Source organism: Ambystoma mexicanum, chromosome 6p, assembly GCF_040938575.1.
Source record: "Ambystoma mexicanum isolate Mex_15411 chromosome 6p, UKY_AmexF1_1, whole genome shotgun sequence".
Lineage (NCBI taxonomy): Eukaryota > Metazoa > Chordata > Amphibia > Caudata > Ambystomatidae > Ambystoma > Ambystoma mexicanum.
In genome coordinates this window covers 823,521,462-823,549,277 of record NC_090935.1, presented here as the reverse complement: position 1 = coordinate 823,549,277, position 27,816 = coordinate 823,521,462, and the positions used below count along the sequence as shown (strand labels likewise).

General features: G+C 47.4%; 1 protein-coding gene across 1 annotated transcript in view; it reads right to left on the bottom strand.

Annotated features, from left to right (window-relative positions):
* The window catches only part of PPIP5K2 (diphosphoinositol pentakisphosphate kinase 2), a 2,362,281-nt gene that overhangs the window by 1,795,680 nt on the left and 538,785 nt on the right, over nt 1-27,816 (bottom strand). Inside the window, exon 9 of the mRNA XM_069625464.1 lies at nt 2,878-3,039. Coding sequence (XP_069481565.1) covers nt 2,878-3,039 — 162 coding nt within the window. The remainder of the gene's footprint in view (nt 1-2,877; nt 3,040-27,816) is intronic.

Sequence of the window (27,816 nt, the reverse complement as noted above, 5' to 3'; positions counted from 1 at the left end):
GCGTCCCAAATGGCACTTACTCTTTTCTGAAGAGCAGTATGAAAAGTTAAGATGGGATCCTTTTGAGGACCTTTATCTAGGATATCTGTAAGGTCATCCTGTTCGAAAGGGAGGGCGGGTCTGCTCCATCCCAGGTAATCCACTACCCTGGTCATCAACTGGCTGTAAGAGGCATTCTGCATGCTCATCTGATTCAGACTTTCCAAATTCCAATTCTGTTGAAGTATCTACTCCACTGGCTGTTTGCAAATTTTCATATAAGTCTTTCAGTCTGGATTCCTCGGATACAAAACTATCAGGGTCATTTAGTGTGCTATACTGCACATCAAAGGGCGCCTCATTATCAGATGGCTCATTGTCCTCATAAATAGAGGTTAGAGATTTAAGGAAATACTTTCTTGGTAAAGGAATGCAGGTTTTCTTTATCTCAGGTAAAGGCGTCGAAGGCTGGGAAAATTTCAAGCCTGATGCCCGAGGAGTCGATGTCTTAGATGAAGATCCTTTCGACTTCGGTGGCACTGGAGGCTTCGATGGCGCAGTTGGCATGGACTACCTCGACCTGTCTTTCGACTTATGACTCGAAGGATCCCTCAATGACTTTTCATTGTGTCAAGGCCTCGACGGCTCTAGATGGGGATCTGGCCTTCGCCCTGGGCTTCAGGACGCGCAGGATTTGGCTCAAGCCCTTTCTTTGCCTGCTTCAGAAGGTGCTGTAGGAGCATGGCCTGCCTGTTTCAAGGGTTTCTGGTTCTCAAATATCTTAAGCATTTCTTTCCTGAGTGGAGGCCTTAGCGGGACAGGATATAGCCCTCTCAGGAGAGGAGTCGGACGAGGATGTTGAAGTAGGTGATTTAAGATGCCTCTTCTTTGACTTCGACGATGACGAGGAGGAGTGCTGGGAGCCACTCCTTGACCTGGACCTTTTTTCCTTCTTTCTTTGAGGATCGTCGTCTCATGCTTCCTCAGAAGAAGGTTTCTTCGGTGGGGTAGTCGATTGGGATTTCTTAGGCAATCTACCTACCACCAATTTCCCCCTACGCTCCTTTAGAGCTTTTCCGGTCACCAATTGACGCTTTGAACAGGCTGAGGTCATGTGCTCCACACCAAGACACCACAAGCATACTCGATGCAGATCGGTCAGCGACATCCTGGCATTGCAGTCTTGACACTTTTTAAACCCGTTCTTCGGGGTAGTTGGTGTTGAAGAGACATTTTTGGATATTTCTCGAGGAATTTTCTGAAGCGCGACATAGTTCTCAAAGTGTAAGCTTACTCAGAAAAACTGAACTGAAGCCAACAGGCACTGCACGTGCTTTATATGCCTGTGATGACATCATCCTCGAGACAGAAGCCCTCGAGGGACATTGAGTCGATTACATAAACGCACAGCGTCCTCTGCCTAAAAAGAATTTGCGATGCAGCTGAAGCTGGATATTGGAGATATCAAACATGAGGAATACGTGGGAAGACACAATCCAAAGGACAAGTACCAAGGGCACGATAAGAAAAGCAAGAATAAACAGTGCAAGTGTGCAGGGAAAGGAAAGAAGAAAAGGGGTGCAGGAAGCATCTGAAGGAAAAAAAGGTAGCAAGAAAAGTCAAAGAAAGCAAAGAGAGGGGCAAAGGATCAGAGTGGTCGCGCTCAGGAAAAGCAAAGAGCCTAGCGTTTTCTAAAGATATATGAGAAGGGTTGTGCAAAAGTTAAAAGGTACATCTGGACCAGCTGAATTTTTGTTTTGAATTAGAGGGGCCTGAACCTCAGGTAGGGCACCCTGTGAAGTCAAGAAGGAACTGTGATCTATTATGTTTTTCTGGAAGAGGCCTAAGCTCTGGGAAGGGAACCCTAAGAGGCCCAACCAAGTTGGAGACTTGGTAGTTTTATTTATAGTATTGAAAGGATTGAAGCATGGGAAAAGGTACGCTGAGAAGCTTACAAACGGAACTGCGTTACATTTCTTCCATGGTGTTTTCAAGTGTTTTGAAGCTGAAGATTGGGGAAGGGAACCCCAAGGAAATCAAAGACACCTACAAAGGGGCTTGTGGAGAAGGCCTTACGAATAGCCCTATTGATTGAACTAATTTGTGTGACAGTGACCAAACAGCATCCAGTGAGAAGACCACCTGACCAACTTTGATTTCCCTAGTTTTGTTGAACCACAATTTTCCTTTTTAAAAAGACTTCATATCACATTTTTGTATAGAGTGAGGGCAAGCATAGGTTTAGAGACAGACAGACTTTTGTTTTGGACTATTAGACAACGGCGGTCATTAGAAAGATCAGTTAAGGGAATTACCCCTTTAGAGTTGGGGCTAGTCAGGAATTACACCAACCCAGGAACCTTAGTAAATAAAGGTTTTCAAACAAACCCTTTTGAGGCTGTCTCTTTCTTGATAACATGCCTGTCACACACTCCTTAGTGTGTACTTTAAAGGCCTAATAAACAACTGTATTTTTCTATACTTGCCTGTCTAACTAGAATTACTGGTATAGCTCTGTGTGGACCCACTGTAGGCCTAGATCACTCTCACACCCTTCCGGAGACTAAGTGTTGCCGCTCTGCTACCTTCCCTTGATTAGGTTTGGCTAACCTCTCAGTGTCTTTCCTGCAAACCATAGAAGGGCGGCCTCCCAAAATCCTCCCACCGCCCCCTCACACACATCCACCGCAGGGTATTTAACATCTCTCACCAAGTATTACATGCATTTAGCCACATGGCCAGCTCCAACTGCTCAGAATTGCCAATTCTGAAAACCGACTGACACTTTATAAACAATGTTTTTTCAGAAAGATGAAATAAACTGATGCTAAAATTTCCATTAATTCCATCAATATAGCAGTTTGTAGTGTATGTTAAATAGCTATACCAGCATATTACCTTAAATGCAAGGCAGACTTTCCAAGCAATCAGCTTTTCTCTAGCATTCAGGATCACTGGATACCGGACTTCCTTCCCCTCACTGTCCCGTTCAACTTTGCCATCGAGCGCTGGTGATTTTCGAGCTTCAGCATGAGCATAATCTGGGCCTACAGTGTATACCTTTACCATTACAAAAGAAAAGTTGATGACATTATTTACTCATTAACACCAAATACGTGCAAGCTCAGTTTGAGGGATGAATCTTTATTGCATCCTAGGACACATTAATTCTCAAGTGTCGCTTATGCCAGTCACCAAAAGCTTAACAATGATATATGATATGATATGGCATTTATAACGCGCCTATACCCAAATGTTTCAAGGCGTGGCGAGGCAAGGGAGGGGAAACAGAGGCAACGATCCTACTAGGCCAGGTGACATTGAGATCGCGCAAGTGCAGGGGGGGCAAGGGGGAAAGGGGAGGGAGCAGTGCAATACATAAGATAACAGTAAAATAAATAAAGCCGATAAATAAGTGCAGCTAGCTGGTGGCAAGTGCAGACATCCGGTATCAAGTGCTAGTAGGGGCTGTAGGGATACAGAAACATTCCCCGAGTGCAAGGGTTGCCAGGGGGGGCAGTGCAGTTGTGCAACTGGCAGGGGGGCAACCTGGGCCTGAGATCAGACGATAGCGAGGTAACCAGTGCGGTTTCAGATTCAGCCAAGTGATCAGCAGGGGAGAGGCGGAGGGAAAGCAGAAGCAAAGAGGAAGGTCTTGAGTTGCTTCCGGAACCAGAGATGGTTCTCCTCAAGTTTCAGAGAGGCAGGGAGGCTGTTCCAGAGGGAGGTCCCAGCAGAAGAAAGAGATCTGCCACCAACTCGCTGCTTGGAGAAGCGACTAACCCTGAGGGAGTTGGAGGCGGATGAGCGAAGAGCTGATGTTTTCTCAATCATTGGATGTTTCATGGACTCATGATTTAAAAAAAGAAAGCAGTATTATGCAAATGGTAGTTGAAAACAAACATACCTCTGATGTTTCTCTGTACTGTCTGTGACATTCTGAGCCTGGCTCTGGCATCAAGGCAGCAGTGCTTTGCTAATGTATGGAGCATTCGGCACACAGACTCATCAGATCACTTACAAAGGCACACATACATCACTGTGGTAGCTGTTAGGCAGAAACCTGTGAAGTTCCCTTAGGGACCACTGCAAAAAGTTTAAGACCACAGGAGTAAGCAGTAAACCCAATTGGTAGCAGTCTGCACCACCCAGATTTACCTGGTAGCTGTGGCTGAGCAGTCAGATTTATCTCAAGAAGAGTTAGGCAGTATATAGAGTATACACAATAGGGCTAAAAATACAGTAGAACAAGCAAACACTGAAAAGAGCTTTGGTATAAAAGTATATAATTATTTATTTAAAAACACACTTATGAAAATACACTGGCACTAATATATCAAGCAAGTTCAAACACAGTCACTATAAGTATATACACCTCCCTAGTTAATTATTCGACAAGTCTAGGTTAAGATACCACTTATTTAGCAAAACAAGTGTGAGTGCGTAACCTTAGATGGCACTCCAATAATTCGTTTAAAAAGGGAGAGAAAAGGCAGAGTAGGAAAATAACACAGTACCAACACTTAAGAAACCACAGCAAGCCAAGAAAGGCAGGGTTTACTGTAGAGCCAAAAGTTCATAGGCCAGGACCACTCTTGGAGAGAGCAAGGCGGAATGTGCCCAAGATCACACAGTGGAAATGCACTCAAAAGTCTTTGCAGAAAAGTCAATAAGAGGTTGGATCAGTTCAGAAAGGCAAAGTTAGCAGGTCTGAGGTCAACCCAGTTAGAAAGTCAAAGATTTACGGGACACCTTGGACAATCTGTTGCAAGGGAGACCAGGCGGGACACAGTAACTGAAATGGTGAGAAAGCTCCAGCGGTGGCAGTTGTTCCTGGCAGCGGGTGCAAGTCGTGGCTTCGACCAGAGGAAAAGATGATCTCGACGAGCAAGAAAGCTGGAGGTCGTTGCACTGCCAGGGAAGAAACCAGCCGCAGAGTTCCCGATTAAAAGGTACGACCCTTTTATTCGCAGTAGTGGTGAAGCGTGGCTATCCGCCCGCCGGGGTGCTTGTCACGGGCGATTCGACCACGAGACATCCAGGAAGGCGAAAAAGGCAAACTGGTTGGTCCCACAAGCTCAAAGGGAAGAAGACTCTCCTGGAAGAAGATCTCCTCTGTCGTTGGGGAAGTGGTGAGCTCGTACAGCAGGGCTCCACCGGTGGTGTCGTCGTTGTAGATGGCTCCGCTTCTCCCCTCTTTGGATTCTTTAGGTCCTGTGGCGACTTCTGAAGTTCCAGTCCCCAAAGCCCTGCTTTTATGCAGAAAAACCCCCATTCAACAGCCTAGATGTCACTCAAACATGCTAAGTGGTGAGCCGGGCGGCTCATCACTGGGCCAATCACACAAGAGTGCGACTTGAGTTGCCAAGGCAACTCAGTCCAGGGTGCCTAATCCCCCTCCCACACATCCTGTAGACCCCAGGCAGAGTGGCACCATTTGGAGGGCTTCTGTGGAGAAGCCCGCCAAAAAGTGGAACAAAGGGCTCGACTTGGGTTAGAGTGTCAGAGGCGTACACAAACGCCATGTTAAAACCGAGTCCTGGCAAAAAGACCCAACCGGGGAATAAATATTAAATAAATAACCCGGCGGTATCTTTAACATTGCACCAAAAATTGGTGCGTTTAAAATCGATGGGAAAATCCCATAAGAAATATTCCGGTGGAATATTTTGCGTGGTATCCACTGCCGCCAGCCAGAAACTCGACAAGGGGGGCAATCGAATTACCCCTACCAGTACGTCCACAATATGATGGTTTGTACTGGTTCTGTTCACAATTTGAGACTAGTAAAGCCAATGGAGACTTTACATGCCCTGGGAAACAGTAGTCATTCCCAGGGTATGGAGTCTATGTTTGGGGGTCACTATGACACCCCTGTGCTACTGCACTGAGGGTGCTGTGTAACACATATACCAAAAACACATGACACCCTATGGAGTAAAATACCCCATAGCCCATAAAACACATTTACAGTCAAAGGACATTCTCAAATCATGCCTAAGAGTGGGAGAAAAAGAGTCTCTCTCTTAGCAGGAGAAAAGAATAAACCCCAAAAATCAAGCAAAGTTGCTGGGGGACTCACTAGGTTTAGGAAAATAGCCTTAACAGAGAATTCTCCCTAACAGTAGCCGCTGTGCCTCTTGTGAAATAGGTAGTCAATCTTCCTGGGATATGTCAGATACATTTGGAATGGCAAATGCTTGCCAATGCAGGGTTTGCATCTGCCAGAACTCTAGGCCAATCCTCGGCAAAGCCTAAGTGGAAGAACATTTTCTCAAAATTAGCAAAGAAAGGTCATGGTGGAGGAGCTTCCCTTGGTTCCCTGTTAAGGTGATGCGACAGGTCAGGTCCCAGACTCTGCCATGAGGGGGACGGGAACACTCTCAGCCTGGGGTGGGGAGGTGTACTAGGGGTTTTAGCAGAGCCAATCCTGCCCCACAGGCAGGGTAGGGCTGCAGTCTCTTTCCTTTCTAGCTATGCCTGGTTATATGAATCAAGTACCAGAGTCATATGCCCCATGCATGTTGGCCTGTTTCTTTCTGTGTGCCCCGTAGGACTACATCACGAAGAAGGCCTGTCGGCGGAGAGAGGTTCAGAACTGGTGAGAAACTACAGGACCGCTGCACTACCCACACATGAAACAGGCATTCCAGACACTGCCCAAGACCTTGACTGCAATCCTCAATTTACCTTCAGCTACAACCACGGCACGGTCCATGTATCAAACCGGCAATCTGAACAGTCAGTTCATAGCTGACACGAACTGTAGAACTGACTATACGTTGAGTAGGCCCCCATTTCAAAACAACGGACCCACATATGAAAAGGGGGAAGGGATTAATGCCGGTTTTATTTGCCTGTATATCTGTAACCCTGCCCGAGGGAGAAAACCAATGGAGGTAAAAGTTCAAGATTTAAAGGTACAAAGCAAATAGGAAGGTGTGGATTGTTTGTGTGAGGTCAAGGGAGGGGAAGGAGGCCCAAAAGATCAAGTGAAGGAAGCATGGTCCAGAGGAGCGTGGAGAAGGATTGCTGAAAGAATGTGTACGGAGCCCATTGGAGAGATCTCATTCTCAGGCGAGCCTCTGGCACCAGAAAAATGCAGGATGCCATGAGGCCGAGCAACCTCAGAAAATCGTAGGCTGGTAGACGATGGAATTTGGTGACCATCAACAGAATGTCTTGAGCCCTCACCTCTGGTGGCAGGGCTTTTCCAGGGCTTTTCCCAGGGATGCATCCAGGACTGTTCCAATGAATTGGAGCCTTTGCGATAGTATCATGTGAGACTTCTTGAAGTTGAGGGAGAAACCCAGTCTGTGAAGGAAGTGACAGGTGGAGCAGAGATTTTCCAGGGCCTGTTTGGGGGAACTGGCCCTAATCAGACAATTGTCCAGGTAGGGGTAGACGTGAATCCCCCCCTCTCCTGAGACTCGCTGCCATCACTGCATTAACATGGTGAAAACTCTCAGGTCGGAGGTCAGCCCAAATGGCAGAACTCAAAACTGATAATGAGAACCACCAACGGCGAAACTCAGGTACCTTCTGTGCTTGTGATGGATTGGCACATGAAAATAAGCATCGTGAAGGTCCAATGATACCATCCAGTCCTGAAGCTGGAGGGCCTGAAGCATCTGAGAAAGGGAAACATTCTTGAACTTGTCCTTCCTGAGGAACTTGTTCAAGTTTCTTAAGTCCTTTTTTGGAATTAGAAGGTACGGGGAGTACCAACCCTTGTTCCTCTCCGCTACAGGTACTGGTTCTATAGCACCTTTCTCTAGCAGGGTTACTATTTCCTGCATAAGGAGCGGATCTGAAACTTTGAAAGAGCTGTTCCCCGGTGGCTTACTCAGGCTTTTTTTTTAGAAAGGGAAGGCGGTGACCCAGGGCAACTGTTTCCAATGCCCATGCATCTGAAATAATAGCCTGCCATTCCTTCAGATTCTGTGAGAGACTGCCTCCAACTGCAGTCTTGTGAACTAAATCCACATAGAGGTTTTGGGGCAGCTGATGCACTGGCTGATGGCAAATTAGCTGCTGCTGAGGCAGTATTAGTACCTCTTACCGGTCCACCACAGGGAAATCTTCTTTTGCCTCTTTGAACTGACAGTCCTCTGCCTCTTCCAAATGTGGAGTAGTGACAAAAGGACCCGTGGGTCGATTTGGAGGTTGTCTAATCGTAGAACCAAGGGATGTGGCTGCTGCTTTTGAAGTTTGCAGTTTCTCTGGACTTTCATCAGCCTTGCTACCGATCAAACGTGTGCCGTCAAAGGGCATGTTAAGCAGTCTGGATTGTACATGTGGGGCAAATCCTGACTTCCTTAACCAGGCAAACCTCTGCATAACTGTACTAGCAGCCATTGCCCTGCTGATACTGTCAGCAGAGTCGAGACCAGTCTGGAGGGTTTCACACATAGCGTCCTATCTTCAAATACCCGTCACGATCTTCCCCTTCGGGGATATGGTCAGCCACCATGGATATACACTCCCAAAGGGTATGAGTGAACCTAGCCAAAGTGCACGTGGCATTAGCTGACTTCAGGGCCATACTTCCAGCCGGAAAAAAAAAACCTTCTTGGCTAGTGCGTCGTAACGCTTATCCTCCCCAGCAGGAAGGATAGTAGGGTAGGCATTTTGTCTTGTGGTTGAAGTGCTAGCCTCTACCACCAGACTCTCCGGAGTTGGGTGCTTTGACAAATGATAGGGATCACTGCTTGACACCCTGTATTTAGAAGTCAGTTACTTGTTGACCACCAGATTTAATTCAGGTGAGACCCAATTGGAAGTTACATGCTTTTGTAAAGCTGCATGAAATGGAACAATTGGGTCATCCTGAGGTCCCCTGTCCAGAATATAGTTCAGGTCATCTTGTTCAATAACTGGGCTTAGTCTACTCCATCCCATATACCCAACTACCCTCGACATTAGCTGCCTATAGGTAATTTCTGCATGATCAGATGGATCTGATCTTCCAAACTTTACCTCTGGTGAGGTGTCCAAACCACTGGCATCATGCAGGCACTCTGGAAGGTCTTTTATTCTTCAGAGATTAGGGCCTCAGGAACTGATGGCGTACCATATTGGAGTCCAAACGGTCTTGACTCATCAGATGATGGCTCTGCGTCCACATAAATCGAGGAAAGAGACTTGAAAAAGTCAGCCCTAGGTAAAGGGGTATATGTTTTCTCATTGATAACCAGTGGTGTCATGATATTCGTCGACAAAGGTACCGAGATTGTTGACACCGTCAACAGTTTCGATGCCTGCATCGACAACTTCAACACTTGTAGTATCGAGGAGCTTGAAGCCTGATGCATCTGTGTTGAAGGCGTCGACGAATGGTTTTTTGGTGCCGATGACGTGTCTTTCGCACCAATGGCGTCGATGAAGAGTCTATCGGCGCCCACAGCGTCAACGACTCAGTCCTCGAATTGACTTTTCTCGACTCAAAGGATCTTTCGAACGCTCTTGGAGTTTTGCCTTCCGGCCCAAAGGCGCCTGGGTCTTGATCTTATGTTTTTATCGGGTCTTTCGATCTGAGCATGGCTTTTCGACAGAACTGGAGGGGGTCAAGGCTGCATTCTCAAATACCTTCATCATCTTCAGCCTAAATTCTTCCCACTCAACCCAGGAGGCTGTTTTTGTTAGGCATGCGACCCGTTCCGGAGAGGAACTCAAAGACGACTAAGATGGCGACCTATGACACTGTTTCTTCGAGTGTTTTGACGATGACTAATGGTGGAAACCACTTTGTGATTGGATTGTTCTAGACTCGTCCGAAGTTTGTCTTTTCGACACAGTCGATGGGGACTTATGGATCCTACCTGCCACAAGTTTCCCTCAGCGCTCTCTCAGGGCTTTCGACGTCATGGACAGGCAGTCCTCACACTCAGACGAAGAATGAGCGGATCGCAGACACCACAGGCATATTCTGTGGGGGTCTGAAACTGACAATTTTGACATGCAGTCACAGCATTTTTTAAATCCCGATTTCGGAGTAGAAGACGGCGAGGACGAAGCAATTTTCGAAGATTTCTCTCAAAGATTTCTTTGACAAAGGAACGAAGTGTACCGTATCTGACGCGTAAGCGCCGAAAAACGGAACTGAAGCCAAAGGATGCTGCGCACACTATATATGCCTTCAGTGACGTCGACATCAAGACGGAGGCCTCCATGGGGCATCGACGCACATCGCCCTCTGCTGAAAACAAACTCTGAAGCAGCTAAGCTGGATATTGGAAATATTATAAGATAAGGAACACATGAGAGGACAGAAACCATTCAAAATGTGTGTTTGAAAGACAGCTCTTCTTGTACTCTTGCATTGTGGGAATTGTCCCTGTTGGGAGTGAGAGAGAGAGAACAGGTTTTTGCCCTTACATCATCACGACCAGCCAATCAGTAAGTTGCTAGAAAATTATAAGTTACTCACCATAGTGACTAAAGTACTCTTAGTCCATAGTCCCCTTTCCTCCATACTGCATGGGCATCCCTTCCTAAGGATGGGAGACGGAACCCTTTTCACCAGAAAAAACCTTCTTCCCCTTTAAATGTAGAGGTCCGCGGGGGTGCGCCCCTGGGAGCATGCGCTTCCCTGACTCCGCCCGCTGGCACCACACCTCAGTCCCCATAGAAGCTTTGACAATAATTTAACACTGCTTAATAACACCAGTTTTATTAGGGGGGAGGATGGTGGGACGTATGGAGGAAAGGGGACTATGGACTAAGAGTATGTTAGTCACTACAATGAGTAACTTATAATTACTCTTACGTTCCATCCCCTTTCCTCCACACTGCATCGATAGGTTTCTTAGAAGCGCCTGTTCGAAAGCCGCATCCAAACAGTAATGCTTACAGAAAGCCGAAGGGGTGGCCCAGGTGGCCACCCTGCTGATGACCTGCCAAGGGACCTGCCTTTGGAATGCAATGCCGTGGCCTTGGCTCTGATCGCATGGGCATGCATGTTAGCTGGAAGTGGCTTGTGCCGTCCCTCATAGGCCTCCTTGATGGTAGAGACCATCCACTGTGCTATAGAGGCCTTTGATGCCCGATAACCACCCCCCGAAAGTGACAAACAGTGCGTCCAACTTGCAGAAGACCATGGGCCTGTCCAGATAGAATCTCAGAGTGCGTCTGACATCCAGACAGTGTAAAACCCTTTGAGCCTCGTCCTTAGGATCGGCAAGGAATAAGACTATTTCCTCGTTTAGATGGAAAGTGGAGAGTACCTTTGGTAGGAAAGCTGGGTGTGTCCGCAAGACTACCTTGTCCTTGTGAAAAATAGTATATGGCTCTGATGCCACCAGAGCCTGTATCTCGCTCACTCTGCAAGCCGAAGTAAGGCCCACTAACAGGGCTGTCTTAATGGTGACCAGCCTGATGTGCGCGGACGCCAGTGGCTTGAATGGCTTGTGCGCCAAGGCGCCCAACATTACATTGAGGTCCCACACAGGGTGTGGCTTTATGATGGCTGGGTAAAGTCTGGAAAGGCCCGTCAAATGCCTCTTGACTATCGGGTTGGAAGAGAAGACCTCCTCCTCCGAGTTTCTGTAGGCCCCCGTGGCTGCCAAATACATGCATCATGTGTCCACCTGCACACCGAGTGCGCTAGGTCAGTCGAGAAGGAGAGCACATCATCCAACGTGCACGTAAGAGGGGACGATCTCCTTAGAGTCCACCCAACGACATAACCTAGTCCACTTACGCTTGTACTGGCTCCTGGTCGCCTTGCTCCTTTTACACTGAATGATTTCTAGGTTAGCCTGTAAGAAGCTGAGGTGCCTTTGCGTGACTTGCTCAGGAACCACACTGCGAGGGCTAATTTCTGTGGCACGGGGTGGATGATCCTGCCCCCCTGTTGCACCAGAAGATGTGCTGGGGCCGTCAGAAAGTGAATGGGTGGCCTGTCCGAGAGGCTGAGCAGCTCCGAGAACTATGGTCTCGCTAGCCACCATGGAGCTATCAGAATGATGCAGACGTGACAAGATTCTTTTATTTTGCAGATAACCCTGTGGACCAGTGGTGTGGGCGGGAAGGCATATGCGTTCATGCCGTTCCACTGGATCAGAAATGCATCGCCCAGGGAGCCTGGGACCTGCCTCAGACAGGACGCGAACTGTTGGCCCTTCTTATTGTCCCCAGAGGCAAACAGATCCACCTGAGGATGCCTCCATCTGCTGAAGATCTTCCGCAGTACCTGGTTGTTCAATTGCCACTCGTAATTGTCCGCTCCCAGTCTGCTGAGCCCGACCGCCTCCAAGTTGGACTCCCCCGGAAGGTGGGCGGCCGTGAGATAGATGTTGTTCTCCAAGGCCCAGTCCCAGATGCTGACAGCTAGTCTGCAAAGTGGAGGGATCTGGTACACCCCCCTGCTTGTTGACATAGAACATGCTGGTGGAGATGTCTGTCAGGATGAGGACGACCTTTCCCCCCAATGACCGGAAGAAAGCCCGGAGTGCTAGCCATATGGCCTTCAGTTCCAGCCAGTTGATATAGGACTCCTGCCGGGTCCAGACTCCATGGATGCTGTGACTGTCCAGAGTGGCCCCCCAGCCTTCGAGAGATGAGTCCGTAGTGATGGTGGCCTGCGGGGCCGGCTGCCAGAAGGGTTTGCCGTCCGCAGGTTACAGACCCAGGACCACCATGGGATGTCTGAGTGTAGCGAAGTAGAACTTTGACCAGCTCTGCTTGTGAGTGCCACTCTTGATTCCACGATGCTGCGAAGTGCAGCTGTACTCTCCTCATCCTGAGTCTTGTGTGGAGTATGGCCAGGAGGACTGCTGCCATGAGACCCAGTAAGTGTTGGTACCACCAGGCCGATGTAACTTCTTGTGTGAGGAAGTGAGCCGCGGCTCTCTTGATGGCTGTGATCTTGTCCTCTGAGGGCAAAACTCTCTCAGAGAACATTTCCCAAATGAGGCCCATGAAAGTCAGTATCTGCATAGGCTGCAGCTGAGACTTCAACCCAGGTCGTGCAGTGTTCTCATAAGAGCGGAGGAAGTATGGTGCACTGCCTCTGGTGATGTCGCCCTGACGAGCCAGCTATCCAAGTACAGGTAGATGTGGTGGCCCTGGGCCCTGAGGAGGGTCGCCAAAGCATTAATGAGCCAGGAAAACACACTGGGAGACGAGTTGAGGCCGAAGGGTAGCACCTTGTATTGGAAGTGGCAGCCCATGACCCTGAACCACAGAAAGGAGCGATGCGGCTGCCAAATCGGGATGTGAAGATAAGCGTCCTTCAGATCCAGGGAGCACAACCAGTCCCCCTTGTAAAATGTCTCTGCTATGAGTGCTGGCATAACCATCTTGAAATTTTGAAGAGGGATGGAGAGGTTGAGCGTGGAAAGGTCCAACACAACTCTCAGGCCAGCCTGGTTCTTGTTCTGTATGGCGAAAACCCTGTTATAGAAGCCCAATCCTTGAGGGTGGAACTTCTTCCACTGCCTGGCTCTCGACAAGCGACCAAACCTCCGCCAAAAGAGTTGCTGTCCCAATCTGTGGGAGTGGAGGAAGGGATCGGTAGGCGGTGCCCCGTGGATACTACAGAGAGGATCCAGGGGTCTGTGAAGTTATGACGCCAGAACTGTGTGTGAAGGTCGAGCCTGCCCCCCACCGGAGACACACCTGGACCCGAAGGGGCACGTCATGCCTTATTTCCCTCTGAGGCTGATGCGAAGGAGGGGTACTGGAAGACGCCTTTACTCCCACCCCCCCTTATGATGTTTGCGCCGGTGTTGACTCGGCAACTGGTCAGGCTGCCTGGAACTCTGCTCTTGGAAGCCGCGGAACCCTCCATACATCCTTTTCGGAGCGTTGCTGTGACTGGGTGTATGCCTTGGGCATGGCCTTCGTAAGGATAAATAAAGACTTTGCAGTTTGCAAACTGTTTTTCTTTTTATCTAGCTGCTCATCGATAGTGGAGTGAAAGAGGTCACCACCCTCGAATGGTACGTCTAATATGCGTTCCTGGACGTCCGGATTAAATTTAGTAGCCCAGAGCCAGGCCATCCTTCTCATGTCCGTGGCGATGCATATGGCCCAGCCAGAGATGTCAATGTGGGCCACGGTCGACTCCATGATGTCTTGCGCCGCAATTTTAGCCTCGGCCAGTCCCGCCTTGAAACGTGCGACTGGCTCTGCACCGGAAGTTCTGGAAGGAAGTCGGCTCTTTCTTGCCAAAGCCTCTGGTTAATGGCTGCCAGCATGGCATCCGCATTGGCCTGACAAAGAGGAAGCAAAGCGTTGGAATAAAGCTTCTTCCGTACGCCTTGGAGATCTTCTCCTCCTTGCCTAGCAGCCCAGAGGAGGAAGTGGCTGAGGACGACTGAGGCTTTGAGCGATGCCGCAGCAATCACTGAAGAATGTGGTTGAGGATGGGCCGACAGCAAGAGTGTATCCCCCTCCTGTAATTGCCGTCAGGTGTCGATTGACCGGCTGGACCTAGTGGGGTTTGAGCCACCCTTTTTTAGCCAAGGCGACAATGGCCTTTTGCATACGAATCCCCGTTCTAACTGAGGGGTGTAGAGTGAGGACCTCGGCGAGCACACCTGCCTCTGGTTGTTCGACTTCGGGTTGAGGAAGGCCCAAGTACTCTGCAAGCCCTGCAATTCGTTCGTGGAAGGCATTGGCGGACGATGGTGTGTTGGGGTCTTCTTCCTCGTCTGTGTCCACCTCGGCGTCCGGGTGATCGAGAGGAGGAGTGCTGGGCACGGATTGCTGAGGTGTGGAGACCAGAGCCGGAGGCTGGTCCAGAACCGCCTGAACTGTGGGAGGCAGGGGAGCCGGAATCGAAGGAGCTGACATGGGCAGTGGGGGCTGAACTGGGGCCTGCAGCGCTGGAGCCAAAGGAGGAATGACTATGGGCACGGGTGGAGGGAGCATGTCCCTGATGCCATCCTTGAGGATGGTCCCCATCTGAGGAGATCTCATGAGCCTGAGGAACCTTTCAAAGAACCTGTCCTCCCAGGCTGGTGGATTGGCAGGAGATATTGACGTGGTAGCGGGCGGCTGCTGGGGTCATTGCATATCCTGTCTAGTTAGTTGCAGAGGAAACTGGCCCTTCGTTAATGATGGATAGACTGTAGGCCATATGCCAGGTTGAGACCAGACCCACCTTGAGACTCGTTCTTCCACCTGCTCCATTCCTCCGTGCGGTATTGGACTAGGGCCCATGTTGTCGAGCTGCTTGGTGGTGCTAGGCTCACTTGGCCCAGCCTCCTCCAGAACTCTTGACGGTGGAGCATGAGTCCTACCCTGCACTTCAGGCCGAGACATGGTAGGCGTGTCAGGTGCCCTCTCGGCCATGATGCCGATACAAGGGCGTAGCCCCTCCGGTGTAAACCCGGTAAAAGAACCTTCCGGTCATTCAGCACAGTCTTCGGGAGGATCTACGGACCCCTCGGCCTGGCGGCCAGTAGCTGAATTAGCCTCGGTACTCATGCTGGTATGAGAACTTGAGAGGTTCCTCCCGCTCTGGTGTTTCCTTGGGAAGGAGTCACCCTTGCAGGTTGTGCTGGAAAAGAGCAGCCCTACCTTGGGCCTGGATCGATGCTCGATGGACGAAGTCCTTCAAGTCCTCCAGAGGCGACTTCTCAAAGAGCTTCCCCGCCGAGCCAGTCTGTCCTTCAGGGCACACGAAGAAAGTGCGTTGCACGCAGTACAACCCTCCCATCCGTGGTCGGGGTAAAGGCAGCGTTGGGAAAGGGCGTGGGGCTCTGATGTAGGAAAGAGCCCCTCGCAGGCTGGATACCTGTTGAAGTCGACATGCGCTGGGGAGGAGCATGGCGCCAGAGGACCGAGTACCTGATTGATAAAAGAAGACAAAAAGACAGAAGTAAGTAGCCGGGGAAGAGCGTGTGGAATTACATGGCTGAAGCCAAATCCAGGAGCGCTGGTGAAATCAGCCCGTTCCCATCGATGTGGAAAAGGGGACTGGGGTGTGGCGCCGGAACGCAGAGTCAGGGGAGCGCATGCTCCCAGGGCCGTGCCCCCGCGTGCCTTTAAATTTAAAGGGGAAGAAGGTTTTTTCTGGTGAAAAAAGTTCTGTCTTCCGTCCCTAGGAAGGGACGCCCATGCAGTATGGAGGAAAGGGGACGGGATGTAAGGGTAACCCATCTCTAGTGACCATACTGGGATGTAAGGACGCCTGGTCTACGGAGGAACCCGCACAGGGCAGACCATTTTCCATTATTTCAATAAAAACCATTCAACTGTCTTCTACAGTATGTTTGTTCTTGTGGCCATCTGTGACAGTAGGCTGGTGAAAACCTAGGCAGACTTTGTAAAAACCTTTTTTATGCATTTTCTAATGCAAAGATAAGTTAATTATATATTGGATATTTATAATGCGCCTATACACAATGTGTTATAGTACATATTCAGAACTCCCTTAAACCTTGAAATCCAGACAATATAGATCAAAAAGACATAGAAGCATAAAAAGATAACAATCCCCAGGTTTCTAAATGTAATTAGCACCTTGGGGGGATGGAAGGGCAATCAGCCAACCAGGAAGGGGAGACTTTACTAGAGCTTTGCCCGGGCCGGTACCTGACCAAGTAAAGCCACTGCACATCAGGGTTTATTGCTTAAATAAATCATTTAAGTAGTGGCCAGCTAATACAGTATCAAAGATGAAACATGTAACTATGGTTGGTGGTGTAATTTCCCATTTTGCACATTTTACCTGTAGGGACATTAAAACAAGTTCTGATACATAGAACATCCATATAAAACAATCCACAATACAGCACAAAACAAAAACCACATCAAACAGGAACATAGACAGAAAGACATCCACAGTACTAATACCAAACAGCAACTACAAGGGTAAGCGACAAACCCACCACGGTGATCTTTTGTAGGTCACCTCCATGCCTTCAATTGTACAGGCCATTAAAAGAGGCCCATAGCTGAAAATATGATTACTATCATTGGAAGTCAACATACATTTCTCATACTTCAATAATAACTAAGGTTAGGATTCAGTCCTCCATGCTTTCATAATTAGCCTCTTTTAGACCCAGCAATTCATATTCTTTCCGGGCAAGTGGGCCTAAGGATGCTGACCTTGCGTCCAGTTTTATTTTACAGCCACTCACTATGTCTATTCTATACAATGCATCGACCATGAGTGTCCTACCCTCTCACAATCCCATATCATAGTGTATGGTGTGCTGTATAGTCAATAGAGTACTGTATTAGTCCCAGGTTCAGATCAAGTCCTGAGCCAGTGGTCCATTTGTTCTATACTGTCCTTAACATTTCTATCATATGCTAGCAGGACCAGGAATGTCGAAATCCCACCAGGTGGCAATTCATAGCTTTTACAAAGGTGTTGTATTCAACGCTGCATGTAGTGATGGCTGAAAGTATCTTCAATGTAGGGCTGTGTACTAGCACAGCAAAGCACAGTATCCATCCGAAGAAGTATATCATGTAGCAACCACTGGTCATCCATCTCCTCCCATGCCAGGTCTCTCTCTCAGCTGCTATCATGAAACAAACCTTCAGTCACAGCCTGGGAGTTCCATGATGTCAACAGCATGCTTTACCCAAGCAGGGAGATGTAGAATGCAATACATGGTCTTTTTGGTCTTGGAAGTCCTTGGATATCATCCCTAGCCGGTAGTGGTGGAGTAGTAATTTTGAGGGTGGACAAGTAGAGATTTTGAGGGAATACGAGTAGCGATTTGGAGGGGTTCAAGTAGTACAAGAGGGAGGAGAAGTAGTAGTGTAGAGGAAGCAGTAGAGCAGAGAAGAAGTTAGTTACAGTAGTCGAATGAGGAATAACATCAAAGGGTGGAGACAGGATCTAGTGGAGTGAGCACATAGAAGGGACAAAAGAGGGGTGGGAGAATGAGACCGAGAGAACTAGTGAAATGATTAATAGTGGAATAGGTGAGACTGAGTGTATTAGATGAAGCCTTAATCAACCAAAGTACTTGTAAGGCACCATCCCAAATCCCATTGGATCACTAACAAGTGGATTGAGTAGGGACAGTTTGGAAGAACTGAAGGTGGTTTAGATAGCTGCCATTTAGATAATAATCTCTAGCACCAGTCAGCATTTAAACAGTAGGGGGGAGGTGTCAACATTCAGTAGCACTAACCGGGCGTTACTGGAGCCTGGGTTAAGGGAGGAGGGTCATAACACGAGAGAGAAAGGGATGCTCCTAGGCATAACAGAGAAAAATAAAAACTCCTGAACCATCTCTGAGATTTGATGTGACTATCGTGCCACTAGTGTGCCACCTGTGACAGAATATCCACTTTTTACCCTAAGAGGTCAGAGCCACCGTAGGGTGATCCAAGCATCTTAAGCTGGATGAAATCTGTTTAAGTGAGGCCTGTATGTTTAAGTGCCCCTCGGTTTGCCATTTGGGGGAATATTTTATCTGCTAATGCTGAAACAGTATGTACTGTGGTATTGGAAGACAGCTTGCTCTTCCTTATAATCTCACTGACAATCGTCTTTCCTTGCAAGAAAGACATTATGAAGACTATATCCTATGCCAGTTTTCACATTCTTACCTGGTTGTCATGACTAATGCTTTGTAGACCTACACCAAAACTATGTGGTGAAGGAAAGCTTATTCAACAAATGTGCAGTTTGTATCCTGTTGCACAGATGACTATTGCTTGATGTGTGCTTAACAGCTCAGATTTGGATGTCCTGTTTACAGAGAGGCTTCTTCAGATGCCATGATTTAATACTGGGCAAAGATGTCCTAGGGCAGTACTAATGCAGTCTTCCTTAGGAGTCACAGCCTTCTGACTCATTTTCATCAAACACAACGCTAGGATTATTTTATCTCCTTTTTGGACACCTATCTGACACCATGCACTTCAGCCTCTATGTACAAATACTATTTAAAACCTTGGTTGGCCTTGGAATTAGTCAGGCAATTGTAAAGTTTACTATTGTAGCTTCAGGATAGGTGGCATGCCAAACAAATGTGTTGATGGATGAGAGAATGCTCAGATGGTCAAATGGATGGCAAGGAGGCTGGTTCTTCATCCTAGTCCTCCAGTGTGCGGTGATCTATTAATAGTTTGTCTCATTAGTGCTGCATTTCAACAAATGCCATCTGCCTGTCAAATCTGTCATATAATTTTTTAGGCAAAGGGACTCAACGAAGCCTAGAAAAAATGTCTTTGTTCTCTTACCGATGACCTGGAACCAACCCTTTCACTGTGCCTTTGGTTTCAAAGGTCAGGTTTGTCCTACTTCTGATGATTTATGTTCTGGATACTAAGAAATCCAAGGGTGTGACTCCAGCTTTTCTAATGTAGAAAAGGAATTCAGTACATAGATCATGCATGTGCTATGGTTGGTAAACAAAGAAATTCCTCTGATTGCATTGCTTCTTCTAACAGCGATGGAACAGACAGTCCTTTCATTAACAAGAACATTTTGTATAACTGTTTTTGAAGTCTGCACTGAGGTGGTTTAATGGATATTAAAGGCTTCATAGACAATCTGGATATTAGAATGCTTATGTGGTTCGTATAATAAAAAAGGGGGTCCTGCATGGATGCTTGCATGCCATAGATGTTGCCAAACATTGCTTTGGCTTCTTAGGGCCTCATTTGGTAGCGTTACCAATAGAAATACAGACAAACACAAATAGGGTTACCGCTTGTAGTAAAGCATGAAGAACAGGAAGGGTCTGCATGATTTACATTCATGCAGACCTTTCGGTTATTCCCCATTTTGGAGCCCCATTGGACTCCATGAGGACTGCATATTACTGGATGTAGTAATTATTTGTGTGGAGGACAATTCCTCCATATAAAACCAGGAGATTCAATTTAAATCTCTGCATTTGGCAGTGCCATAAAAGTGGCAGTAATCCCTTTACCTGTAGTGTGAGACAGCACCTGCATCCAAATCGCAGTCTTTATTTCTTCATACACTGGTAATTGGAGGGAGCTCCTATTACTTTCCCAGTAGGGAAAGCTTAAATGTACTTAACACTACTTCTCGGCGGAGCGTAGTGGTTAGTGTTTTTTGGCCACTTGGTAAGTGTGTGTACTTCAATGAAAAAGACTGGGTGATCAAACCAGGTAAGATGGCAGAGTTTTCCAGGTTTTACTGGGAGATCATTGCAGAACACATCATCAAGGGTATGTCCAGCTCGCTGCAGGCAATAATTAAACATGCAGTTATTATACATGGCTTGAAGGTCAGCTAATAGAATTTTGTTGACATGAGTTTGGTTTACTGAATGTATATAGCACATTCGCCAAAGCGCAGTACAAGAATAAAATGGCACAGTTACACAGTCATATGAAAACATTTTTAACAGTATACCAATAGGGCCAGGTGGACCAAGTAGAAGTACAAGAAAGAAGGAAATCTTTACGGAAGAACGGAAAATAGCCCAGTAAAAAGTGGCACAGGCATGGAGAAATTAAGACTTCCAATGTTTGGCAGCCAGGTAATCAAAAGAACAGAACCAGGATTGCGCACAGGACGGGTGTGGAAAAAACAGGAGGAATTGAAATGCATAACAAAGAGCGTGAGGGAAAATATACAGATCTTAAGAAAGATAGGGGCCAAACTATGAACACATTTAAACAATATAAACAAAAAATGAAGAATCCGATAATGAAACAGAAGCCAAGAAAGAGAAGCTAGAGAAGAGGATATAGATGATTGAGAAGGTAAGAACTAAAAGAAGAATAGAAGTATTAAAAATAGAGTCTCAAGGGCCAAAAGCGAATGCTGAAGACTTACCAGTATAGTCAAACAATAGGTAAGCCATGAAAAAAATAAGAGTAGTGAAACCAAGTTTAGAGCCTGAAAGGTAAGAAAAGTTCTAATTTTAGTGATTGTTTACAGAAAGAATTGTCCCGAGCGTGCCATATGTGAGATAAGGAGAGAAAAAGAAAAGGCAGGGTCAAAAGTGATCCCCTAAATTGCGCGCCAAGATAGTAAGTGAAAGGTGAGAATGGAAGAAGAAAAACAATGAGGGAGGTAGGAAGAAAGATGGACAAGAGGCAGGAAAGTAAAAAAAGGACTTTTTATGAGGTTTTATACGAGTTAAGGTGCAAGGAATCAGCAAGCATCCATTTCTGGATAGTGTGGTAGGTCAGAAGGACACCGACTCTTATTAGACATTTCACTGGTGTGTTTTATTAAAGGAAAAAGAGTAATGTCTGTCTTTCTCTATTCTACAAAGCGCGCCCTACCTAACCAAACTAGATAAGGTGCTCATCAGTTGTCAGTGGATGTCCATAATTGAAATCGTAGACCGCCCGACTCTAACCTATCTGACCCTACCACTATTTATAAAAAAATCAAACTCAGGAGAATGTCTCCCCTTCTCCTGAGGTTTGTGAACTTCTTGTTCAGCCACTTAATATATAATATTCAGATAGTCTCTGGGGATTACTTTTATCAGTTCATACAGTTCATTGATTGTTGACTTAGACTTTTGTTTCGTCTCTGGTGTTTTCCTATACGGATGAATCCTTGTCTCCTATCTTGCCAAACTTATCCAGGATTTCTTTTCCATGTGGGCTATTTCCTGTTTTCTTAAACATTTCATATTCTTTCTTTTGCTCTTTATCTGGATGTCTTTGTATAAGTTACAGCCTGTTCTCAGGTTTACAGTTAATAACCAGTTTTTTCAGTTCACTTGAGCTTTCCTCGAATTACTTATTGTAAATGGAGTCACTTACAATATATTTCTCTTTCACTGATCTTGGTATTGACTGTACAAACCTTCTTTGATACTGCGACGAGGAGGAGCATTCAAATAATAATTCTCTTTCACTTCTGTTGCGGCTGCCTCTATTATGACTAACTGGGATGACTGGGGGCGTGGCCTGAGCTCATGCAGTAAGGTTGTAGCGGCTCAGAGCTCCTGCTGTGATCCTGCATTCAGGTCCTGCCCGCAGCATTGGGCATAAAACGTTTTTGACCCTGAGGACATCGCCAGGTGGGGGAAGCTGGCGCCTGCACATACGGCGCAAACCCGACAGGAATCAGAGCTGGGAAGGCTCAGAAAAGGGTGGCTGACGTTCAGAACGTGTGTCTTTAAAAATGGTGGCCATCCCGAATCAGGAGGACTCGATTCTTTGATTGCGGCGTGGGTGAGGCGGACACTCTGCTCTCGGTTCACCCAGTCCCCCCCTGCTGACTACGTGGTGCTTCAGTACTGTGCCCGTGAGACCTGCAGCTTGAACGTACCTATGCTTCAGACCTGCTGGGGCTGATGCGTGGAGTGTGCTTAACATAGATGGTGCGGCTGACTGGCGACGTTCGAGACGGACCGTGGGGCTCTGGAGGTAATGGAATGATTTGCTACCCACGCCTCCCTCTCTTTCCTGGGTGTGCAGTGTATTGTTGAATGGTGGATTCCGGCACATATCTATACTTACACTCTGGACTGCAGGCACAGTGAATCTTGGGCTGTTCTGCCACTCCTGGCTGATGTTGGTGGACTTGCTGGGAGGCACAGTGACTGAGTACAGGGAACTTTAGGAGCAGATTGGGCCTCCCATCTGAAGACTCTCTCGAAATCTGCACTACATGTTCATTGCTGATTCTGGTGCCCAGAGACTGTATATGTTAGCAGGAAACATTTCCTTTTTCCCTCAAGAGGTGCATACTTTTTGGGGACTCCCCATTATTGACCCCGCCCCAAATACCGGCCTGCATCTCAGAGGTTCTCTTTACAGATGCTCCAGCCAGTGTCCCTACTGGGACATTGGAACACGGACATTGCTGTGCACACTGTGGTTGGCGGGGGTATGCCTGTTGGATTTTTGCCGAGGTACTGAAACTGGTTGAAAACATTACCAGTATTTGTTGTATACCTGACTCCTGAGAGGTATAACATACGGGCTTATGGTATTGGAGCCATCGGCTCCCGACGGACACTATCCAGTTATTGGTGACTCTGGACTGGAAACGTTTGTTCTTTAGGTACTCCTTGGTTGAATAGCGCTGAGTAGGCCCCCGAGATACCACAGCGCCCTTTCTGTTCCCTCATCTAACCACGCTACCTGACATGTCACCCACCAAAAACAAGAACAAGGGCTCGATAATGGATTCTTTTGCAAACCGGGCCAAACATCATGATCCTCCCCAGAGGTCAGCTACTGAGCGAACTGACACTTTGCCACCAGAATCGAATGCACAGGAGACTAAGGTCCTTGACTCCATTGCTGCTCTTAGATCCTCACTGGAAAACAGGATCTATGAGGTCAAGGTAGATGTTCAACTACTTCGGCAGGACGTCAGATCTTTTGCAGAGAGCGTCGCCATTGCAGAATCACTACTGAATGAGACTGCACCAACGACCGGGGAGCTCACGACACAAATGAACGCATCGGAGGTGCAGAATGCTACCTTGGAACTGCAGGCTGAGGAGGCCGAAGACAGAGCTCGAAGAAACAATGTCCGGGTATTTGGACTCGCTGAGGGTGCAGGGGGCTCGGACCAAACTGGCTACATTGAAAACTTGCTACTCCAGGAAATTGGTCCTGGGAAACTATCACAGGGATTTGTGGTGGAGAGAGCTCATGATCACTTCAAAGGAAAGCCCCCCAGGGATCACATCCCAGACCAGTCCTAGCCAGGATCCTTAACTTCAGTGATAGGGAGGTAATCCTGCAATTCTCTAGAGATGGCGTGGTGTTACAGAGGGGTAATTCCAAGATCACTGTATATCCGGGTTATACACCTGCTGTCCAGAGAGCAAGAAGAACAAGTTACTTACCCCTCGTAACGTTCTTTCGACTGGATGTTCCTCACACGTATTCCTCATCTTTGTTATTCTATATCCAGCTTCAGCTGCTTCGGAAAATAAATTTCAGCAGAGGGCGCTGTGCATCGATGCAGTCGACTCAATGTACCCCCAGGCCTCTGTCTCGAGGATGTCACTGAAGGTATATATATATATATATACATATCACGCGCAGCACCCGTTGGCTTCAGTTCTGTTTTTTCTTACAGTAGAAATACCTGCATAGCCATAGGAATGACCGTACTCAACTATGAAGGAGCAAAAGCTGTAATATCATGGGAAATTCTACTGTGGAGTAGGTTGGGAGGGCGATGAGGAGTAGGTTGGGAGGGCAATGAGGAATACGTGGGAGGAACATCCAGTCGAAACAACGTTACCAGGGGTAAGTAACTGGTTCTTCCAATGGATTGTGCCCTCCCACGTGTTCCTCATCTTTGATAGACTTCCAAACCAGTATTAGATTTGGAGGAGGGAGTAAGAATTTTGTGTTTTAATGGTTTTCATGAACTGAATGCAGTACTGCTTTTCCAAAGCTCTCATCCTGACCGAAGGAAGACTCAAGGCAGTAATGCTTTGTGAACGTGTGAATAGTAGACCATGTTGCTGCCTCACAAAAACTTTTTATCAGTACATCCCTTTGCAGGGCTGTAGAGGTAGCCATGCCCCTGGTGGAATGGGTCCTTAACCCTTCGGAGGATCCTTGCCAGCCAGTCTGTAACATTCTGAAACTGCCAGAATTATCCACCTGGATAACGTCTGTTTCGTAACAGCCTTGTAAATCTAGAAAATGACCCTAACAAGTACAGAAGGCATATTGTGTTGGCCGTAAACCAATCGCATCACCACGAATACAGATTTGTCAGTATAACCATAGGGCTTCCATTTTTGTGTAACATTCGCCATCTTGTTTTTTTCTTTCTGTCAAATGCTTTTACAAAATGTGTAATGCTCTGAAAGCTCATACACGGGACGAGGCCGCAGTTTGATTGTTGATAGATCGACCCAGACAGGAATGCCAAACAGTACAGAAATACATTGTTTTCCTCCCTCACTAAGTCCTTGAGAACAAGCAGAAACGGCATTTAATCAACAGACCAGGTGCCAGCCTGTCTCACTAAAGCTGTAGCAGTAGGCAATTAAAGCATGAATTATACTTTTCTAGCGGTCCTCCCTTACAGATCTTCCTTAGAACAGGCTGACCCCTAGTTCACGAATAGAAACTGGTAGATAATGTGTTTTGGAATGCGTCTCTCTCAGAACTCAATATCCTAGATGAACAACTGCTTTGTGTTCCTAATAACAAAGCAACTGTTGACAAGTATAAGAAACTTGTCATAATGTGCCATATTTGTCACAATTGTCAATCACCGAACCCTAGCTCAAGAAGATACATGATGGGCGGTTCTGGGGTGCTTTGAAGGCTGTTATTTTGTATATATGTAGCTGTTAGAATGATGCTCGCTCTCTTGCGTCTCACGAGGTCTGGGTGACACATGTTGCGAGGCGTTAAGGCCCAGTCGGCCGACTGAGCATATTCCTTTTGCAATAAACCATAGTACTTGGAAAATCAAACCTTGTGTCTGTCGTATCACTAAGTATATGGCGACTATGCCTTGTTTCCATATGCGAGGATCTTCAGGGCCTAGCAAAAAATGGCCCAGTTAATGGCCTGCATAGCCAATGAAAAGCTAATCATCAATAGGCAGTTTTCATAGCCTAGATATATATAAACTCAGAGCTCTGGGAAGGTCCAAACTATGTAACCTCTCCTCCTCCTTGCCAGGATGAGGTGGGGGATAGAAAACAGGTAAAACAATTTTCTGCCCTACGTGGAAATCAGAATGACTTTGGGTAAAAATGAAGGTTTAACCCTTAGAACAACCCTATCGTTATGGAAGATAGTAAAGGGTGGCTTGGATGAAAGTGCCGACAGTTCACTCATTATACGGGCTTAAGTTAGAGCTACCAAGAGAATGGTTTTAAAAGTTAACACCTTAATGGACATGCGTGCAAAGGTTCAAAGGGTGCACACATTAGAAATGTTAGTACCAGATTAAGGTCCCAAACTGGAACTTGGAAGGAAGATGGGGGAAACACATTGGTGAGCCCCTTTAAAAATTGTGTCACCAGTGGAATGTTGAAATATGAACATTCTTCTGACGAGCGCTTAAAAATGGATAGCACCCCTAAATAGCCCTTAATAGTTCCAACCTCGAGCCCCGGATTGGCTAAAGATAGTAGAAGGGATAACACCTCAGGTGTTTTGCACAGAAAAGGGTCTATAATTTTGTATCTGCACCAGTTGGAGAATTTGTTCCTGTGGCAACAGTACAAATACTTTTTGCTGGCCTTCTGGCCGAAAGCAAAATCTCCATTACAACACCCGGGAGGTCCCAATCCGTGTATCTCAGCCTCTCAGAAATCATGCGTGAAGGCTAAGTGTCTTGACCTCTGGATGGAGAAACCGACCCAAGGTCCTCTATTAGTGGAAGAGATATTGGAGGACAGATGGACATGTCCAGAAGATCTGGATACCACGTCCTCCTGGCCCAATTTGGGGCAACGAGGATCCTGCGTTTCCCAAACTTTATCAACCACCTGATCACGTGAGGAATGGCAGGGACTGGAGGAACCGTGTACAGGAGTAGAAACTCCCAGTCCCCCACAAACGCGTCTCCTAGAGCTCCTCTTGTGGGAAATTGCCATGAGCAATACAGTTCGCACTTCCAGTTGGCACTGGACGCAAACAGATCCACTTGAGTGGTTCCACAAAGGGTGAAGATCTCTTGAAGGACATCCTGAGCTAGTTCCCACTTGTGGGATACTGTGCTCTGCCTGCTCAGAGTGTCCGCCGCTGTGTTGGCTTCTCCGGCAAGGTAAACTGCCAATAGAGAGATTCCTCCTTAAATTGCCCAGTACCAGAGCTGCATTGCCTCTCTGCACAGTGACCCTACACCTCCTCTCTGGTTGAGGTAGGACATGCCCACTGTGTTGTCCGTCATTATCAAGACTTACTTTCCCCGCACAGAGGGCAGAAAGGCCTTCAGCGCTAGTCTGATCGCCCTCACCGCCAAAAGATTGATCTGTAGTTTGGACTCTGATGGAGACCAACGACCGCTGACTGTCAGATCATTGGTGTGGGCTCCCCACCCAGTGAGTGAGGCGTCCATCACTACTGTTATCTCCGGCCATGGTTGCCAAAAGGGTTCTCCCTTCAGAATGTTGTCCTCGCAGACCAACCACAAAAGATCCTGTGCGAGCTTGCTTGGAACCTGAAGTAGGTCCGACATCTTTCCTGAGAATTGAGACCATTAAGTTCTGGGGTCCCATTGAAGGGATCTCATTCTCAAGTGAGTCTCTGGCACCAGAAAAATGCAGGGTGCCATAAGTCCGAGCAACCTCAAAAAATAGAAGGGCAGGAGACTCTGGGCATTCCGAAATTTGGAGACCATCTGTAGAATGTCTTGAGCCCTCACCTTGGTTGGCAAGCTCTTTCTCAAGGATGTATCCAGTACAGCCCTGATAAACTGGAGCTTTTGAAAAGGTGTCATATGGGACTTCTTGTAATTGAGGGAGAAGCCCAGTCTGTGAAGAGAGTGGCCCGTGACGTTGAGATGATCCGGGACTTGTTCGGGAGAACGCGCCCTGATCAGCCAATCGTCCAGATAGGGGTAGACATGAATGCCCCCTCTCCTGAGACTCGCTGCCACCACTGCCATCAGTTTTGTGAAGACCCTCTGGGCAGAGGTCAGCCCGAATGGCAGAAATCGAAACTGATAATGAGAACCGCCAACAGCGAACCTCAGGTTTTTTCTGTGCTTGAGATCGATTGACACTTGAAAATTAGCATCCTGAAGGTCCAATGACACCATCCAATCCTGGAGTTGGAGGGCCTGAAGGATCTGAGAAAGCATGACCGCCTTGAACTTGTCCTTCCTGAGGAACTTGTTCAAGTATCTCAAATCCAAGCTGGGTCTCAGACCATCCTTTTTGGGTATTAGGAAATATGGAGAATATCATCCCTTGTTCCCCTCCACTACAGGCACCGGCTCTATAGTGCCTTTTTCTAGCAGGGTCAACA